This window comes from Heloderma suspectum, chromosome 3 (assembly GCF_057233095.1).
Source record: "Heloderma suspectum isolate Gila_16-S chromosome 3, 16-S_ref, whole genome shotgun sequence".
NCBI lineage: Eukaryota > Metazoa > Chordata > Lepidosauria > Squamata > Helodermatidae > Heloderma > Heloderma suspectum.
Window position 1 is genome coordinate 185,925,426 of NC_139460.1, and position 20,019 is coordinate 185,945,444.

General features: G+C 42.7%; 1 protein-coding gene and 1 long non-coding RNA gene across 7 annotated transcripts in view; one reads left to right on the forward strand and one right to left on the reverse strand.

Moving 5' to 3' along the window:
• LOC146350526 (uncharacterized) overlaps positions 1 to 20,019 on the reverse strand; it is a 201,994-nt gene that overhangs the window by 61,262 nt on the left and 120,713 nt on the right. The gene's annotated exons all lie outside the window — the stretch shown is intronic.
• The window catches only part of TM9SF3 (transmembrane 9 superfamily member 3), a 77,339-nt gene that overhangs the window by 33,419 nt on the left and 23,901 nt on the right, over positions 1 to 20,019 (forward strand). For both annotated transcript variants that reach the window (XM_084841382.1, XM_084841383.1), the window contains exons 7-8: positions 2,442 to 2,608; positions 9,379 to 9,473. In XM_084841382.1, the coding sequence (XP_084697508.1) occupies positions 2,442 to 2,608; positions 9,379 to 9,473 (262 nt within the window). The remainder of the gene's footprint in view (positions 1 to 2,441; positions 2,609 to 9,378; positions 9,474 to 20,019) is intronic.

The window sequence follows — 20,019 nt, forward strand, 5'->3', positions numbered from 1 at the left end:
GCTAGCACAGACACAGGATTGTCTTAGTTCCTGCAGCATCAAAAAGGCCATAGGAAACACTGATTGAAGTCAAGGATCTGGATGATAGGTACAGCTCTGAGGGGATCTTCATGATGTGGAACTCCCAGAACTCAGTTTCTCATCTTACCTAAACTTTTGTGCAAGTGAGACAAGACTTGCATTCTCCCAAGTTCTCTGTATTTGACAGAAGACTTGGGAGAAGATAGACTTGTGACCTGCACTGCAGTTTGGAGAAAGTAAGCAGTCCTGCTATTTCTGATCTCGATGTTCCAGTGCAAATGAGAGAAATTTCTGCCTTTTCTGCATGTGCCAGGGGGACTGGAGAGACTTCAGGAGTTGTGGGGAGAAGAGACTTGATAGTGAGGACAAATAGAGGCTAGCTATTTGGCCAAGCCAATAATTCTGAGCTCTTTCAAGGTATACTTTTCAGTGGGTTGTAGAGACAATCCACATGTGCTATGACGAAATGTGCCTACGCTGTTGTGCCCATTCTGCAGCACCTACCTCCCTATTGGAAGTGGACAAAGCAGCAACTTCGTCATCTTTGGTCTTTTTGATGACAATAATATTGTACAGCTTAATAATATTCTGTATGTATGCCAAAGGATAAGGTAATTACCTTTATTTTGATTTTGTACACTGTCTAACTACTCTAGTGTGGGCACTCTAGACATAAACAATAGCTTTAGAGTCCCAACAGTAACTAGTAATTATATAGAAATCCAAATAAAGACACAGACCTTGCTCTCAGACTAACTCTCTTAATAGACTAGATATTCAGCCCAAGGGAGATGGAGGAAGATCAGTATGAGAATGCCAGATTGAAATTAACAGACATTTAAATCAGTTGAGGCTGGGCTGATCTTCCCTTTGCTGCTGCCTTTGTTACGATGGAGGGGTGCAACCTCCCAGCAAGTTCACTGGCTGATGACTGGAGCCAGATAGATCTTCCTATTGCCTCTACAATCATTGGCAACTGACAGTTGCAGAACAGTTCTTTGTGAAAGGGAGAAGCAGGCTTTCTTCAGCTCTTGGTCCCCAGGGCCTGGCCAATGGCTGGGGTCAGGCTGATCATCTTTACTAGTTTTGTTTGCTGGGAGGGAGAGGATACAACCTTTCAACAGTTCTGAACATAAGAAGCTGCCTTACTCCAAATCAGACCATTGATCCACCTAGCACACTGGTCCATTTACACTGACTGGTAGCACTTCTCCAGGGTTTCAGGTATGTGTCTTTCCCACTCCTATCCGCAACTTCCAGGGATTGAACCTGGGATTTTCTGCATGGAATGCAGAAGCTCTACCACTGAGTTAATGCCCCTCCCCAAGGTCTCTAGCCAGCAGAAAGGCAGAAGCTGGAACCTTTCTGCAATCAGGCCTGTGTATGTGCCCAATGAAACTTGTGACTACACAGAAGACATTTGTAGAACAACAGCTACACACAAGCATCTCTTATGTAAAACTACAAAAATTAATGTTTTGGGTTAGGAACCATTAAAAACAATAGAATGTGGCTAGAAAATGAATAGTCATGCTAAGCTGCAAACTGTGTTGAGGGTATATCTCTGAAAAGTGAGATATATATTTATTGAATAAATTTCAGAAACCAGATGTATAGTAATATACGACACTTTTCTCGGCTTTCTCTATTTTCTCTGTGATTACATTAGCAATACTTGTACTAGTAAATTTATCTCTTAATAGAAAGACAAAAATCCTCCACTACCAAGTGTTGACATCCTAAAGAGACATTACCTGTGCTTGTCTTTCTTTTTTAAAGAAAATGAATGTTTGAACATATTTCAAGCTGTTAATGTTGAGTCTCAAATATAAATTAGGGTGCAGTCCTATGGGGATAGTTGGTCACCTCTGAACTCGGATCTTCTTCTCCGCACTCCGGCCACCCTGTATTTGCAGGTAGATGGCCAATTTCAGCTATCTAACCAGGGCACCTCGGGTGGGGGGGAGGCCGGATGGCACATAGGAAGCTTCATACCAGCACTTCCACGATCCTCTTCCTACCCCCAGGAATGCCTCCTTTTCAGCTGCTCCACACTGCTCTTCCGGAGTGCAGAGCCAGAGTCAACCCATGCCTCCTATGAGGAGGCAGGGAAGGGGGAGGGGAGTCGGACTTCCCATAAACCAAAAAGCCCAGTTCCCATAAACAGAAAAATCCTGTGGCCATCTAGACGCTGTCTAGCAGCCGTAGGATTGCACCCTTAGTCATGTTGGAATTTTACCTATTCAGTTTTGCACAGTCAGTTGTAGCAGCTAATGTGTATGAAGGGAAAATCATACTACTTCTCTACAGTTATTATGGTTTAAAATAACCCTTGTGGGATTAGTATTCTGGTTAAATGGGTTTAACAGTTAGCTGTTTCCTCCTTTGTGGTGCTTATTTTCATATTGTGTTTTCTGCAGGATAGAGATTTAGGTGATGAATATGGTTGGAAACAGGTTCATGGAGATGTCTTCAGACCATCCAGTCATCCTTTAATATTTTCATCTCTTATTGGTTCTGGCTGCCAAATCTTTGCAGTTTCTTTAATAGTGATCATTGTTGCAATGCTGGAGGATTTATACACAGAGTGAGTATTGCTTCAACCCTTCATCATATTTTAAAAGATCTTGGCTGTGATCCAGCAAGCCCACTTACATGTATAGGTATTTCTGGAACTAAGTTTTCAAAAGTGGCTCACATTGGAGCAACTGCTTTACTCCTAAAAGATGAGAACCACTATTGTGTGTGCACACAAATCAATCTGATATGCTGTAAAATGAAATGTTTTATGCTGATAGACTTGTTAAATTCTTAAACAATGGCTTAGATCCTACCTTTCCTTCCTCAGATGGAAGAGAGTTCATGTTCACTTTCCTGCCTCCTCCTTCCATCAGCAGCCCCCTGTGCTTCCTGAAAGTGCTTCTGGGGACTGAGTGACTATTGGAAATAGTGCGTGTTATAGTGCGGGGTTGGGGGGGTCAGATGAAGTGGGGAGTTGGCAGAAATCTCTTGATCTAGAACTTTCTACATGCAGTCTAAAGGCATAATTAATAATCAGTTCCATAATCCATTATCACAGACTTGTTATTTCGGAACATATACTAGAGCTTCAGGCAACCTGGAATGCATAACCTGTTGCATTTGGCAATAGGATGAGTTACGTTCTAGTCTTCAGCAGAGTTGTCTTGGTTATGAAGCAGCAGAATCGGATAAGATTCAAAATGATAACAGATGACAAAGAAAAGGCAGAGGTGCTCAATTCCTACTTTGGCTCAGTCTTCTCCCAAAAGAGGGTCTATGAGCCCCCTGGCAAAGGCAGAGTACAGGCTGAAGGGGCGGGATTGCAGCTTGAGATCAATAGGCATATGGTCAAGGAACACCTAATTACTTTGAATGAGTTCAAATCTCCAGGGCCACATAAACTGCATCCTAGAGTAATAAAGGAACTGGCAGAAGAACTCTCAGAACCGCTGTCTATTGTCTTTGAGAAATCATGGAGGATGGATGAAGTGCCAGATGACTGGAGGAGGGCTAATGTTGTCCCTATCTTCAAAAAGGGTAAAAAGGAGGCACCTGGGAACTACAGACCAGTCAGTCTGACATCAATCCCTGGAAAAATTCTGGAGCAGATGATAAAGCAATCCATCTGGAAGCACCCTGAAAACAATGCAGTGATTACTCGAAGCCAACATGTATTTGCCAAAAACAAGTCCTGCCAGACAAATCTGATCTCATGTTTTGATCAAGTAACCTCCCTTGTGGACTGTGAGAATGCTGTAGACATCATATACCTCGACTTAAGCAAAGCTTTCAACAAAGTGCCCCATGATCTCCTGATGAGCAAACTAGCTCAAAGTGGGCTAAATGAAACAACAATCTGGTGGATCCACAGTTGGCTACAGAATCGGACTCGAGTGCTTATCAATGGGATCTTCTCAAACTGGAGAGAGGTAACAAGTGGGGTACCACAGGGCTCAGTCCTGGGCCCAGTGCTCTTCAACATTTTGATTAATGACTTGGAGGAGGAGGTGCAGGGAATGCTGATCAGATTTGCAGATGACACAACATTGGGTGGGATAGCTAATACTTGGGAAGACAGAAACACAATTCAAAGTGATCTTGATAGGCTGGAGCACTGGGCAGAAAACAACAGAATGACATTTCATAGGGATAAATGCCAAGTTCTGCACCTAGGAAAAAGATACCATATGCACAGTTACAAGATGGGGAATACGTGGCTCAACAACACTACAAGCAAGAAGGATCTTGGAATTGTTGTCCATCGCAAGCTGAATATGAGCCAACAATGTGATGTGGCTGCAAAAAAGGCCAATGCTATTTTGGGCTGCATTCATAGAAATGTCACTTCCAAATCCCGTGAAGTACTAGTTCCCCTCTAGTCAGCACTGGTTAGGCCTCATCTGGAGTACTGTGTCCAGTTCTGGGCACCACATTTTAAGAAGTATTCGGACAAACTGGAGAAGGTTCAGGGAAGGGCAATGAGGATGATCAGGGGACTGGAAACAAAGCCCTATGAAGAGAGACTGAAAGAACTGGGTATGTTTAGCCTTGCGAAGAGAAGACTGAGGGGAGATATGATAGCGCACTTCAAGTACTTGAAAGGTTGTCACAGAGAGGAAGGCCAGGATCTCTTCTTGATCATCCCAGAGTGCAGGACACGGAATAATGGGCTCAAGTTACAGGAAGCCAGATTCTGGCTGAACATCAGGACAAACTTCCTGACTGTTAGAGCAATACGACAATGGAACCAATAACTTAGGGAGATAGTGGGCTCTCCCACACTGTAGGTATTCAAGACGAGGCTGGACATCCATCTGTCAGGAATGCTCTGACTTGGATTCCTGCATTGAGCAGGGGGTTGGACTCGATGGTCTTGTAGGCCCCTTCCAACCCTATTATTCTATGATTCTAAGAACCAAAAGCCTGCTAGTTCCCAAGGCCATGTTTTCAACCATTGCCACATGCATTCAAAAGGTGTTAAGGATTTATAAATTAATTTTTTATTATTTTTTATTGCAAGAGGGAATCTCAGACCATTAGCCAAATCTGAGATGTTACCCCTCTCCCTTTGTCTCTCTTTGTGGGAAATACTTTGTTTTCATTGCGAGCATGGTTTGATTCAAAAATTTTTTTCAAAGGATATTAAAAGTAATGTAGATTGGATAGTGACTTGCATTTTCATAGCTAACTGTCTGCTTGGACAAGTGCCAGGAATATTAATCTGGTGGAGGAGGAAAGATGCAAATATATTGCTGCAGTATCTGGAGAGGGGGCTCTTGAACATTGCCAGTTACTTAAGGTTTGCGACCACAGAGCCTACTTGTTCTTAGAAACTTTCAAAGCTACTTCCAGCTCATTGAATGCAATTCGAGTCCTAACATGAGAGGGCTTGATGGCACCAATTTCAGTGGCAAGTTGAGGTACAATTTCAGAGACAGCAGATTTTATTTTTTTACAATTTAGATAAGGATTAAATCATTATCAAGATTGTATATGTGCAGGGTAGGATGGGGTAGAACAGAGAGGGGCTTAATTCAAGACACTTCCCTGGAAGTTAATAAAGGTGAGGAGTATATCAAAGCATCTGGAACTTGTAGTGCTGCAGGCCTTCAATCTTTGCAAATTGTGCTGCCTTTCTTTGATGTTCAGTGCATATTGGTGACTATGTCAGGTTGTAGGGAAGAGGGGAAAGTGGAGCAAGTGGTGGATTAAGGGAAGGAAAATTTGAGCAGACATTGTGGCTTCTCCATGACACAACACTCAGACTTGCCAGCCTCAACATAGTGACAACAGTGCCCAATCTAGAAGCACCACCCAATATTGCCCAGCTCTGTTATAGCCTTCTTAGACCCAGTAATGTAGCTCAAAGAGCAGATCAAATAGAGAAGCTTAGGACTGGGAATTTGGAACTGAAACAGGATAGAACTGTCTAACAAGAACATTGGGTTAGTTGTATGGATTGAAAAGCCAAGTTCCTTTTAAGGGATGTATGCACAGCAACACTGTTATCTAGGCCAACAAACAGGGTGGATAGTAATTGATCACTATTTATTTGTTGATTTAAAGTATTTTTATCTCGCTTCTCAGACAGCCTCCCAGAGTGGCTTACAAACAATCAGTTAAACAAGACTGTCCATGCCTGTAGGCTTACAGTGTAGAAAGACACGACACATAAGGAAAATGGGATGGCAAGGGAAGAGGAAAAATCAAGTAGTCTTTCAACAGGGCTGGTGGAATGGCCTTGCCTCCCCTCTTATTTCCCTCAGTACAGCCTGATAGAAATGACTGCTGCTGGTGACAAGGGGAAAGGAGCCTTCATGGGGGTGTATATAAAGAATAACAGCTTTATCTTAATGAAATCTGAATTTTATGCAAAATAACATTTAAAAGATTGTTTGCGATCTCTAAATGAATCCATGACCCATTGGCAAACATATTTAGATAAGGCTTCAAGTGCAGGTCCATGGCTCAAGGAAACTGCCACCTTTTCTCTTATTAGAATCCATCACTGATCCTACCTGGTCAAACTTGTTACTGATTTTTATGTCCTTAATTACATGAGCTCTGCAGTGTGCTCAATACAGGTTATGAATTGGCAGACCTGATTTAAATACCTAATTTTAAATTGGTTTTAGTGATCGAAATTGCCTAGATTTCAATCGATCCATCATCAAAATTTATATTCCACCTTCCTGTAACAGACAAAATGTTCAAGGCAGCAGTGAAGAAAAGTGTCCACAAGCCCAACAGGTTGGGACTGAATGCAGTGCTCCTTCTTTCTTAAACACTTCCTCCACCCTTCTGTTTACCCTTGCTTTAGGGGAGAAGGGAATCCCCAAACCTTTAAGTTTCTGTCTGGAAGGGGCAACATTTAGCAAACTTACCCTGTTGTTGTGGGGCAGAGCCAAATCGTTTGTCCCCTTACCTCCTTTTAGACCATAGTATGTATCAAGCAATCTAGCGCATGGGACAATATTTCTTGTGAGATCAAAATGTACCATCTAACCCCAGATTCCAAATAGAAACTTTTTAAAGCTAAAGATGAAGGCGAGATTAAGCAAGTATCATTGGAAAGAAAATAAAACAGCTTTCTAGTTAAGTAAACAGAGGGAGCAATCCTGTGTCCCCTAGGCAGCATCTGGGGGGACATAGGATTGTTCAGTTCCTGGTTCCGAGCTCGTAGACAGGGCTCCAAGCTCAGAGCCAAGAGATTGTGCTCCCTGCCCCCTTCCCCTCATAGCTGGCGTGGAGAGAACTGTGCTGGCTACCTCTCCACTTTCAGAAACCTGAATGTGGAGACAGGGAAAAGGGGGCAGTCCCAGGGGAGAGGAGGAGACCAGGGAAGCAGCCTTATGCAGCTTCCTATGCTCACCCCAGCCTCCTTCCCTCCCACTTTGAAGTTCTGCAGCTAGATGGGTGAAATTGCCCATCTAGAAAAAATGCAGGGCAGCCAGAGCACTGAGGTGAGGATCACCTCTGTGCTCTGGCTGCCATGTGTTAGGATATTTAGCAGCCTCCAACTTCGGAGGCTGCCAACTATCAACATAGGGTTGCACCCTTAAACTAGGGAATCGTACAGATAAGCTAGCAACCTGTGTACAAAATATAAGGGTCTCCCCAGTTTGTGGAAGACAGAATCATAGGCAAAATGGGCTTCATTTTATAGATGGAATCAGGAAACGGGGCTGATGGGAGCAGGAGAGAAGAGAATCAACCATTTGTGGCTTTCTCAGTGCCTTTGCTGGCATGGCAGAAAGCCCATGTTAAATGTGCGATCAGCACTTTACAACAGTCCAGCTAGGTAGGGAAAAATAGGTGTGAATCTGAGAGATTTCCTGTCAGACAGGCTAACTAGGGGGGATGCTTGATATAAAGACAAAAACTCATGGATAGAGATGCTAGCTTATTGGATTAGGGAGATTCTTAAACAGACAGCTTCTGTATGGTCAGGCTGTCTTCTTAGGAAGTAACATGAAATATTAAAAACACCCAATACAGTAGGATATAAGCAATAATAAAAAAAAATGAGTCCAGGCATAATAATATCAAAAGAAAATCAACCTGCAAAACAAAAATGTCTATAACTGATTGTGAGGAAGCATTGGGGGTCACTGTACAATACCCTAGGTATTCCTGGTTGCCGAGCAGCAATACTCAGCCACAGTTAGGGCTGGTTATAAAGAGAAGAAAAGGGAATCAGGACAGGGGTTCTTTAAATGGATCCAGGACTCTGAGAGAAGAGGAAGAGATAAAAGCCTGAAGGCTAGAAGCTCAAGGAAGGAGGAAAGAGGGAGCTGAATATAGAGGCTCAGGAAGAGTGGCTGAAAAGAGCAACTAGAAGGAACAAACACTGGAAGGTAAAGAAGGCAATAGGAGGAAGGGGAGAAGAGCAGCTGGGCTTCCTTGAAGGCCAGGGACCTAAAGCAGAGGAGGGTCTGCTAGCAAACCCAGAAGAGACCTACCTGTGCAGTCAGCAGCAGTCAGACACCTACAAGAACTGGTGGGTGAGAAAAGACTTTGTTTAATTCCCCAGCAAGCTCAGGAACAGGTCATCTTGACTCTGCAAGTACTCATCAACCTCAAGCAGCAGTATGTAAGCAGTCCCTCAGATTCTACAGTTACTGCTCTAGTGTTATGCACTTCAAACCCACAGCTACCTGCACTGTAGACCTTCAGGCTGCTCCAGCAGATACTTACCAGTATTTCCCTGAGAGCATCCATCCTGGTCCTGCAGCTACTTACCTCATGCTGTGACCTTGTAGCCAGGGCCCTGCAGATACTTACTGTTATTGACTGAGAGATTCTGTGCCTTATCCTGGAACTACTTACTACAGGTACCGAGAGGAGATCCTGATTCTGCAGCTACTGATTTGACTGATCCTGTGCTGTAACAGCAATTAATAAAGTCTATAATAGCTGCATTTATGTGGTCCCCATAGTCATTTGGGATAGAAAGAGGACAGAGGGATGTTTCCCTTGGCAGAGAGGGCACACTTTGTGACACTGATGGCAAAACAGCATTAGGGAGAGTGGCTAAGTGGATCTCCCATGACAGAGAATTCTAGTGGTTGGGCAGGCACCACAACAGAAAGAGCCCTATTGTGCATCCCTGCGAAGTACACTTTAGAGGGTGGCAGGACCCACAGAAGCATTTTAAAGCAGAAATTTCATTTCAGTATGAGCTTTTATTGCTACACATCTCGTTTTAGGTAATGGTTTGTGTTTTGTACTAGCTGAAACTAAACATTCAGGACTTCTTTATAATGTGCTTGTTGTAATTTTAGTAAACTTCAGGCAGTCATTTATCTAGCCAAAAATATATGTCTTTCATTTTAGGAGAGGATCAATGCTAAGTACCGCTATTTTTGTTTATGCTGCGACATCCCCAGTGAATGGCTATTTTGGAGGGAGCCTTTATGCCAGACAAGGAGGTAAGGCTTTTTATTACAATTTTTGTTACATCACATTAAAGATAATTTGGGAAGGAATTCAACCCTCCATCCCAGGTTTTGCTTGGATTATCTGCACCATTATAGAGTTGCAAATTTTTTGGATTCTAAATACCTTGGTGCCAGGCAAATGTTGCTTGTTGCATGAATACCTTAAGTCTATTACAGAGTAAATTATCATTATGGCCACAATTTTTAAAATATTTTTACCAGAAAGTGAGCATGTCTGGATTATCTGCACCATAGTATTTGTAACAAGTTCTAAGAATGAGACCTTATACTCTGATAGAAGTTTTTTTTAAAAAGCTGGCAGTAGTTGATACATTAGGGGAAGGAAGATAGAAATGAGAACATCACCATGGGAGAGCAAATTTTCCTTGGGAGACAAAATGACACAACGTTTCTAGTCATGGTCATACTGAAAAGACCTTCGGTCTAGTAGTAGAGAGCATGTGTCCCTCAAGCAGCACTGTAATCACCAAGGCCCTCCTTTCTCTTCCTCCCCCAGCAATGCCAGCCTAGTCTATTCTTCGTTTTCCACCCACCTGCTGCTCCCACCTGCCAGGTCCAGAAAGGGACTCTGTCAGGAAGGGCTCAGTAGTTGAGGCATTGAAAGGTAAGCTGTCTCCGAGGTCTGTGTGATGAGGCAGAGAGCAGTGCTTTGTCTCTGAAATAGGGCTTCATTGATACACCCCAACCTACGTCTTTGGAGAGGATGGCAGACACCACAACGAATAAGAGGACCATTCTTCTGCAGGTACCATGTTCATAGAATCCTAGAATTAAAGGGAAGGGATCTTGGAGGTCATCTAGTCTAACACTCTGTTCAATGCAGGATGGAACTACAGCATCTCTGAGAGATGGCTGTCCATCCTCTGCTTAAAAACCTCCAGCAAAAGAGAATCCACCACCTCTTGAAGCACTCTGTTCTGCTGTCAAACACTTTCCATTAGGAAATTTCTTCTAATGTTTAACTGAAATCTGCTTCCCTCCAATTTCTATCCTTTGGTTCTGCTCTCTGGAGCAACAGAGAACAGATCTGCTCCATCTTGTGTGTGTGATAGTCCTTCAGATATTTAAAGATAGCTATTATGTTTCCTCTTAATCTTCTCTTCTCCAGGCTAAACATACCAAGCTCTTTCAATCATTCCTCTTGGTCCCCAGACTAGTAACCATTCTGGTCACTTTCCAGTGGTTACACTCCAGTTTTCAATGTCGTTTTAAAAGTGTGGCATCCAGAACTAGAAAATGTATTCCGGATGTGGTCTGACAGCACAAAATAGCGTGCTGTAATTACTTGCTGTAATCTGGATACTACGCTTCTGTTGATGCAGCCTAAAATTGCATTAGCTCTTTTAGCAGCTGTATTGTACTGCTGGCTCAAGTTTAGCTTTTGATCCATTAAGGCAGCAGTCGCATACACATTTACCTGGGAGGAAGTCCCATTCAACTTGATGGGGTTTACCTCTGAATAGATATGAATAGGATTGCATTGTAAGTAGGGATGGATGGATTGCTTACCGTCTGATCCATGGCGTTGTCTGTTGTGGGGGAGGCAATCTTTTCCTCCTCCCCTTCCTTGGAATCCTCCGGAGCGCCCCCCCCCCCAGCAATGGCGGCTGCCATTACCGTATTGCAAGTAGTCTGGAGCTGGCACGCCGTTCTGGAGGGAATCCTTGGGAGGTGGAGGTAAGTGATCCATTCCGCTATGGATTCCGGATTCAAAAGAATCCGGCCTCATTTGGGTCTGCGGCGGAATTCTTTGCCATCCCTAATTGTAAGACACCTAGATCCTTTCCACGTACACTGCTACCAAGCCAGGTCTCTCACATCCTATACTTGTGCCTTAGTTTTTTGTACCTAAATGCAGGACTTGACATTTATCTCTGTGGAATTTCATTTTTTTTGGTGTTAAGGAAATATCCAAGGCAGGTTAGGCTGAACAGTCAGAAATTTATTAAAGCACATCACGGCCGTGGGAGAGACAGATGAAACTGTGTCTCACCAAATAAAAAGGAACAGGATGCATTTATGCAGACTAAAAGTTGGAGAGCAAAGAAAATACACTACGCATGCTCAAGAGCTAATTTAGCTTCGCAACAGTCTTATCAGCACAGCTGCCTGCTTATCTTCAGGGATGAGCTACTTTGGTGGATAGGAATTTCTTGCTTATAATGAGCAAGTTACAATTATCTTCTCATGGTCAGACACTTACACATTTAATCCCATCAGGCACCTCGCCTGAACCAAACTACTTACAAGGCCTAATCAGGCCTACTTTCACAATCCCCCATTTGAGCCTATCAGGCTCACCATCTATACTTGTATTGTTATCAGTTGTTCAATCTTTTTATCTCTTTTTTTTTCTTCTTTTTACATTTCTTTTTGCATTTTATTGACCATCTGGTGCAGCTCAGCTTTATGTATGCACTTAGTAAGGAATTTGATACAACATTTAATCAAAGCAATGATCACATGGAACAAAATGATATAAACAACAATTATGCTTATTACATTGCACATCTTGCTAGGTGGCTGTTTCTGGTAGATCTAGGTAATAGGATTTAATCATTTTAGTCTGGTTTAGTGGGATTTGGATCATTCGTGTGCCTCTTTGGGCATGGACTGGTGCATGGCTGCAGGTCTAGCAGCTGGATACATTTAAGTCCACTTGAATCTGGTTCACTACTTTCAGGAAATTGTTCTCTGCTTTCAGGCAACAAAAGATGTCAAGCAGGATGCAGGTAGCCCACATCATGAGAATGTGCCTCTGGTGGATGCTGAGACAACTCTTTCTTCACTAACAGTTGCTAGGCTCACTGCTAGGGTTATGCTCACCTTGCCAGCAAGTGCTTGGCTCACTACTGGTTTCTTAGAGGTGGCTATTTTGTAATCCAGAGGAGGCCAAAGTGCTGAAAGTCTAAGAAGATTTTGCACAATAGCAGGGAAAAAGGGCAACAAGCCAGTACCAAGAAGGCCACCAGAGATGTTCTTCTCTTTTGGGTCTAAAATGACCCAAAGGGCTGATGAACTCTGGGTTAGGGCATATCCAGCATTGTCTGGTTCTGGGGTATGTTGTCTCCAGGGGGCAACACTTTCTTGCAGTGGGATGCGGGGATCCAGGTAGGCTGTCTTTGCAGCTACACAGTGGTGTGAGTAGTCAACAGCACCTGATGGGGTCTTTTCTAGTGAGGCTCAAGGGAAGACCTCTTTTGATGGACTTTGATGTAGGCCCAATCTCTAGGCTACAGGTTGTGACACTGTATCATAGGAACGTCTGGAAGCACTTTTTAACCTGTGAATGGAAAGCCTTCACGCACTTCATTAATGCTTGGCAATAGTTCAACACAGTCTCATCACTTAAATGCAAGTTAGTAAGATGTTCTGTAATAGGTGTGGAAGGCGGGAGTCTCATGGGTCTTTCCTTAAGGATCCCAGTCTGTTGGTGCAAAGTGGCACCCATGTTCAGCAGGGCCAAAGTTAGAGCATCAGGCCATATAAGTCCAGTTTCAGCACAGATTTTGGCGAATTTGTTCTTTAAGACACCATTCTTCTTTTTTCTACCAGCCTTGCTGGCTGGGGATGGTAGGGGCACTGGAAATGCTGTAGAATTTGCAGATCTTTGTACACACAACTATTAACACACATTTAAAAGAACAACATTTCTTCATCTGAATGAAATCTATTTGTATGCTAAAAGAAAGCTTACACGTCCCTTATCTTTCTGTTTAGTCACTCTGGTTTCCAGGGGAATGATGAGGCACCGTACTTCAGGGCTGGTTATCTGAGCAGGTGGTGCACCTTCTTTCTCTCAGAAAGAACAGATAACAGGCTAATTCACTCAGGATTTTATAGAGCAAGTCTCGCTAAGTTAGAAAGCTGTCAGAAAGTACACACACCACTGGCCCCCCTTCACCAAGGCCTTTCTCTTTTGGCAGCAAAATAAGTTTCTCCCTGTACAGAAAGAAGCATTCCTTATCAGTTAGAAGGTACACAATGTGAAGAGCGATTACTGTGCATTGTTTTAGCTTCTGTTAGTAGCAAAAACCGTGGCTTTCCCTGTACGTGAATACAGCTATGAGAACAAACTCTAAAATCATGAAAATGGCCAGCTTTCTAGCAAATCAGCGTACTTGTGCTATTGCTTACTGCATATTACTGCCTATGATTCTGGGCAAATTCACACCTGACTGCTTGCTACTTTTCTGAAACCAAATCTAGTACACTCTTCCCTTGAATTCTCACAGATTCTATATGCAGTTGTTTATTAAACAAATAAAACAAATCATATATCATTAAGCTTGCTAGGCTACATACACAGCAAAAAGACAAAGCAAGAAAATAACAATAAACAATATAACAATGGGATAAGGCACAACATGTAGGATTTCAAATCTACTGTTACTTCAGTGTACAAATATATCTCACCAGTGACTTTCAATAAAAGTTTATGCTTGCTTAGACCACTTAGAATCTCATTCTCATCTCGACAGCATCACTTTAGCACATGCAGCATCCCGCAACAAACATTTAGTTTAGTTTGCATTTTCTTATCTTGGGAAGTAACACTTACTGGTACACACAGAAGGTTGAGCTTGAGCTACAATACATGTTCAAACACATTAGCTAATACATGACCATACAGACGGTCCTCAGCTAACACTCACTTTCCATTGCCAGTCACACACAGTCATTGCATCTTGATTTTTGCACTGGAGAAGCTGCTGTTGTTGTAACTTTTGGGTGGCATATAGGACAATCTGTCTAGCAGACCTAAAGGACAGGCATTTCATGACCAAGAGGAGTAAAAAGGTCACACTCCTACATGGCAGGAACAATAGGCACAAATACAGGTATAAAGACATTTTCTCTAAAAGCAAAACTAAAGTTACTGAGTACATTAAACACATTATTCACATTTTTGCAACTTGCTTGATCTAAATCATTGTGGCACCTTCACCCCTTAGGGGAATGACTCAATCGATTCTATCCTTCTTATCTGCTACTACAAGGTGGGGAAGAAGGACCATGGGTGCTACCAGGCAGCCGTCCGGGGAGCACCACAAATGGTCAGCGTACTGAGAATAACTAGCTAGTCTCTACTTTTCTTTTTCAACATTTGGGCCTGATTTTGGAGTTGTACAACATCTTCAAAAGTTACTATGGGGGACTGGATTATTGCTGAAAGGAATAAGGCAGTAGCCCTAGAGAGGGCAAAAAGTTCTGCCACTTGAGCAGAAGTACAGTTAGGCAAAATAATTTGTTCTATTACAGTTTGGGAAGTATAGACAGCATATCTTTATTTTAATTTTTTTACAAAACCTATCTACAGAATACACACAAACTACATTAGTCAGTGTTCATTTGACAAGTCTGGACATGGCTTTGCTAGGTGATCAGCCATTTATTAACAATCATAAGGGATACCTTCAGAAGCATCAGGTGTCAGGATTCCTTTGGCCCCCACTGAACTTCAAATGCCGAATCAAACACAGACAAGAGGCTTCAATCTACAGCTTTCAATCCATTACCACAAAGGGTCATACAGATGCAAATTCTCAGTGACTCTCAGTCTGCAAGGAAATGCCTTCAGGGGGTTCAAAAGGTAGCTACGAAAGTTGCCTGCTGTTTGAAAGAAAGGCGGTCTCATGAGCCTAACTTAAGGTGTGGGGGGAGGTCTCTGTCTCCCTCGTGAGGCTTCTAAACGCAGCTGTTCACGCAGGGCCGGTTGGGTAGACCGTCTAAGTTCCGCCCCAGCCTTCTCTCTCTTGGCTGTGTGTCTGCGCCTGGCATCTATTAATTCAGACTCCCCAAATCCCGTCTCTCCCTGTTCGCTGTCTCTCACGGGGCGGTGGGGGAGTGAAGAGGGACCCTTCTCCTCCAGCTGAACCTTTGAAACCTGAGGAGTTTGCCTAGCCATGTCTGGACTAGCCTGGGAAAATACCTCCCCCATGTCTGGTGGTTCTTCTTCAAAATCTGAGCTACTATCCCACTCCTTGCACTCAGAAACACTCCTGACATCATCCCCGCTGCCATGAAGCCCTCCCTCCTGCTCCCCCCCCCCGGGGGACCCAGGCTTTTGGGGGTGCTGCTGGTGGAAACGGTGTAGCAGCAAAGGGGTATGCAAATTTTCAGCCGGTTCCCAGGAACGTTCATCCGGTCCATACCCCTTCCAGTCCACCAAGTGACATCAGGCAGCAAAGAAGCAGGATTTAGAGTGGAACAACTTTGCGCTGTAATATGACTGCTAGAGAGAAGCAAAATTTCATACCTGGAGAGACGTGATTGAGATAGGTGCTGAGTCTTTAAGTAGAAGAACTGTTACTGAGTGAGGTACACAAAGAGTTAAAGGAGAACTTAACACAATGTTTTCAGAGGCTTGAACAAGGAGGGCAGCGGTTGCAGAATCAAGGAAAGTACTAGTTAGTTCTTATTTCCATGCTTTTAGATAAACACACAAAGAGCACAAGAATGTTTTGTTAATAACAGAAGAGAGTGAACAGAATAATCAGGAAGCCCAAGTTGTTTTAGAATAGTGCTTGTTTTGGAGCAGTGGAAGCAGATTCAGCTTCGGAAGACCAGGGAAGTGGCTCTGGAATACAGTCAGGGCCAGAAATATTGGAACAAGGATAACTGTTTTGGCAGTTGGCCTCTGTACACCACCACACTGAAGTTGAAAGGAAACACACCCAGATGGGAGCGAAGTCAGAACTTTCAGCTGTAATTCAAGGGGTTTGACAAAAGTGGGGCACTAACCATTCAGGAAGTACAGCCAATGGCATACACACACACCCATCGTTGGTGGCTCAGACGTAATGGAACAAACCAATATCATTTCAAACTGAAGGGTCGCCTTTAATACCTGGATGAAAATCCTTTGCAGTCAATGACTGCCTGAAGTCTGGAACCCATGGACATGACCAAATGCTGAGTTTCCTCCCTTGAGATGCTTTGCCAGGCCTTTACTGCAGCTGCCTTCAGCTGCTGCTTGTTTGTGGGTCTTTCTGCCTTCAGTCTTGTCTTCAGTAAGTGACAAGCATGCTCTATTGGGTTGAGATCAGGTGACTGACTTGGCCATTGAAGGACATCCCACTTCTTTGCCTTGAGAAACTCTTGGGTAGCTTTTGCTGTATGTTTTGGGTCATTATCCATCTGCAGTGTGAAGCGGCGTCCTATCAGTTTGGCAGCATTCGGCTGAAGCTGAGCAGCAAGTATAGCCCTATACACTTCAGAATTCATCCTGCTGCTTTTATCAGCAGTCAGGTCATCGATAAACACCAGTGACCCGGTTCCATTGGCAGCCATACATGCCCATGCCATAACACTGCCTCCACCATGTTTGACAGATGATGTGGTATGCTTTGGATCATGAGCTGTTCCTTTCCTTCTCCATACTTTTCTCTTCCCATCATTCTGGTACAAGTTAATCTTGGTTTCATCAGTCCAAAGAACCTTATGCCGGAACTGGGCAGGCTTTTTTAGGTGTTTGCTGGCAAAGGCTAATCTGGCCTTTCTGTTCTTGAGTGTTACCAGTGGTTTGCACCTTGTTGTGAATCCTCTGTATTTACATTCATAAAGCCGTCTCTTGACTGTAGATGTTGACAATGACATGCCTACCTCCGCAAGAGCATTCTTGACCTGGCTAGATGTTGTGAAAGGGTTCCTCTTCACCATGAGCAGAATCATAGAATCATAGACTAGTAGATTTGGAAGGGGCCTACAAGGCCATTGAGTCCAACCCCCTGCTCAATGCAGGAATCCAAGTCAGAGCATCCCCGACAGATGGCTATCCAGCCTCGTCTTGAACGCCTCCAGTGTGGGAGAGCCCACCACCTCCCTAGGTAATTGGTTCCATTGTCGTATTGCTCCAACAGTCAGGAAGTTTTTCCTGATGTTCAGCTGGAATCTGGCTTCCTGTAACTTGAGCCCATTATTCCATGTCCTACACTCTGGGATGATCAAGAAGAGATCCTGGCCTTCTTCTCTGTGACAACCTTTCAAGTACTTGAAGAGTGCTATGATATCTCCCCTCAGAATTCTGTGGTCATCCAGTTTAGTTGTCTTCCATGGTCTTCCAGGCTTTTTGCTGTTGCTGAGCTTGCCAGTTAATTCCTTCTTTTTCAGGATGTTCCAAACTGTTGTATTGGCCATTCCCACTGTTTTTACGATCTCTCTGATGGGTTTAATTTGTTTCCTCACCCTAATGATGGCCTCCTTCACTCGCATGGACACCTCTTTGGACCTCATGTTGGGAGTTCCAGTGAACAGCTACCAAATGCAAATGTAACCCTCAGAACCACCTCCAGGCCTTTTATCTGCTTGATTGGTCATGGGGGTACCCAGGAAACAGGCCACACCTGGCCATGCAGCTGCTTGTCAGCCATTCATTCCATTACTTATGAGCCACCAACGATGGGTGTGTGTGTATGCCACTGGCTGTACTTCCCGAATGGGTAGTGCCCCACTTTTGCCAAACCCCTTGAATTACAGCTGAAAGTCCTGACTTCGCTCCCATCCGGGTGTGTTTCCTTTCAACTTCAGTGTGGTGGTGTACAGAGGCCAACTGCCAAAACAGTTATCCTTGTTCCAATATTTCTGGCCCTGACTGTATCTAAATATACTCTGTCAGGGAACAAAGATAGCGCAACCAAGTTTACACAAAAGGTCTCTGGTCAATAGAAAGAAATGGGCATTGATGAAGTTACAAACCTCTCGGCTGTCTTAGAAGTTCTGAGGAGGAGGGGGAAGTGGCTCGGATGTGTCAAGTGTTTCCATTGGCTGGCCATTATTTTTCTAATGCTCAACTTGGCTACAGAAAAGTGGCAGCAATGCAAGAATGTTATTCTTTTTTTCTTCCCCCCCCCTGCAATTTTTTAAAATTATTATCAACAGTTCAAATAATATAGTATATAATCAAATTAATCAACAGAACCAGCAAATATCACAAAGTTCCTAATAACACAAAAGGCTGTACGTTCTCTTGATTCTTATTACACCAATACATTCCAAATAATGACCACTTTTCTATAAATCTATTATTTTGCTGTCTTCCCTCTCTAACCCTTACTATATTAGTTAACTTAACCATATATATTATTTCCCATACTTTGATAATCCAGTCATCAACTGTAGGGGCTTTCGTTTTTTTCCAGTTTGCCGATATCAGCATTCTGGTGGCTGTTAATAAATACTCTATCACCTCTATGTCATCAGATAGAACAACTTCCTTGACATAACCAAAAAAGAATAATTTTTGGATCCAAAGGTAGTCTGTATCCTGATATAATCTCAAATTCATCTATTACCTTTAACCAATAGTTCTTAATGATTGGGCAAAACCAAAATGGCCAGCTTTCTAGCAAATCAGCGTACTTGTGCTATTGCTTGCTGCGTATTACTGCTTATGATTCTGGACAAATTCACACCTGACTGCTTGCTACTTTTCTGAAACCAAATCTAGTACACTCTTCCCTTGAATTCTCACAGATTCTATATGCAGTTGTTTATTAAACAAATAAAACAAATCATATATCATTAAGCTTGCTAGGCTACATACACAGCAAAAAGACAAAGCAAGAAAATAACAATAAACAATATAACAATGGGATAAGGCACAACATGTAGGATTTCAAATCTCCTGTTACTTCAGTGTACAAATATATCTCACCAGTGACTTTCAATAAAAGTTTATGCTTGCTTAGACCACTTAGAATCTCACTCTCATCTCGACAGCATCACTTTAGCACATGCAGCATCCCTCAACAAACATTTAGTTTAGTTTGCATTTTCTTATCTTGGGCCATATCTGTGTTAGGCATTTTACATCTCCAGCACCTGTTATCACCCTTATGATAAATGCTATTAAGCCTTACAGGCGTTAAATACCAGCGGAATATAAATTTTAAAAATTTTTCTTTCAGGTTTGTGCTAATAGTCTGCTGTGATATATTATTCCATACCCAAGACCAGGTACCTACTGGAATCAGACAAGTTAATTCTCTTTCCCAGCTTTTCTGATAGTTATTAATTGTAAGATCTAAATCTAGTAGAACGTTATAAAGCTTACTTAATAGGTTTTCCTGATTATATAATATCAAATTTTCAAAGGTGTTTTTTTCCTGAAGATGTCCGGATTTCCTTAGAAACCTTAAGGCTATACTTCTAAACTGTAAATACTAAAAAAATAAAGGTTGGGAATATTGCATTTCGTTGCGTATTCATGTGATTTAAATGTTTCCTTATCTATAAGTGTGGTTATTTCTATTAGCCCATGATTGTACCATAAAGATGGTACACAGCCTAGTTGTGTTTCATTTATCATCTCATCATTATACATATTAGCTGTTAATGGAGATAAACCCGGACTTAATACTCTCTGAAGTTTCAACCAGTTGTTAAACAGGGTTTTGGTACATGGGTTCATTCTTAATATGTTTCTGTCAAATTTATTACAGAACCATAAAGTATTTTTCAACTTTGTTGAAACATTATACTGTTCTAATTCAGTTGCTCTATCTGGATTAAACTA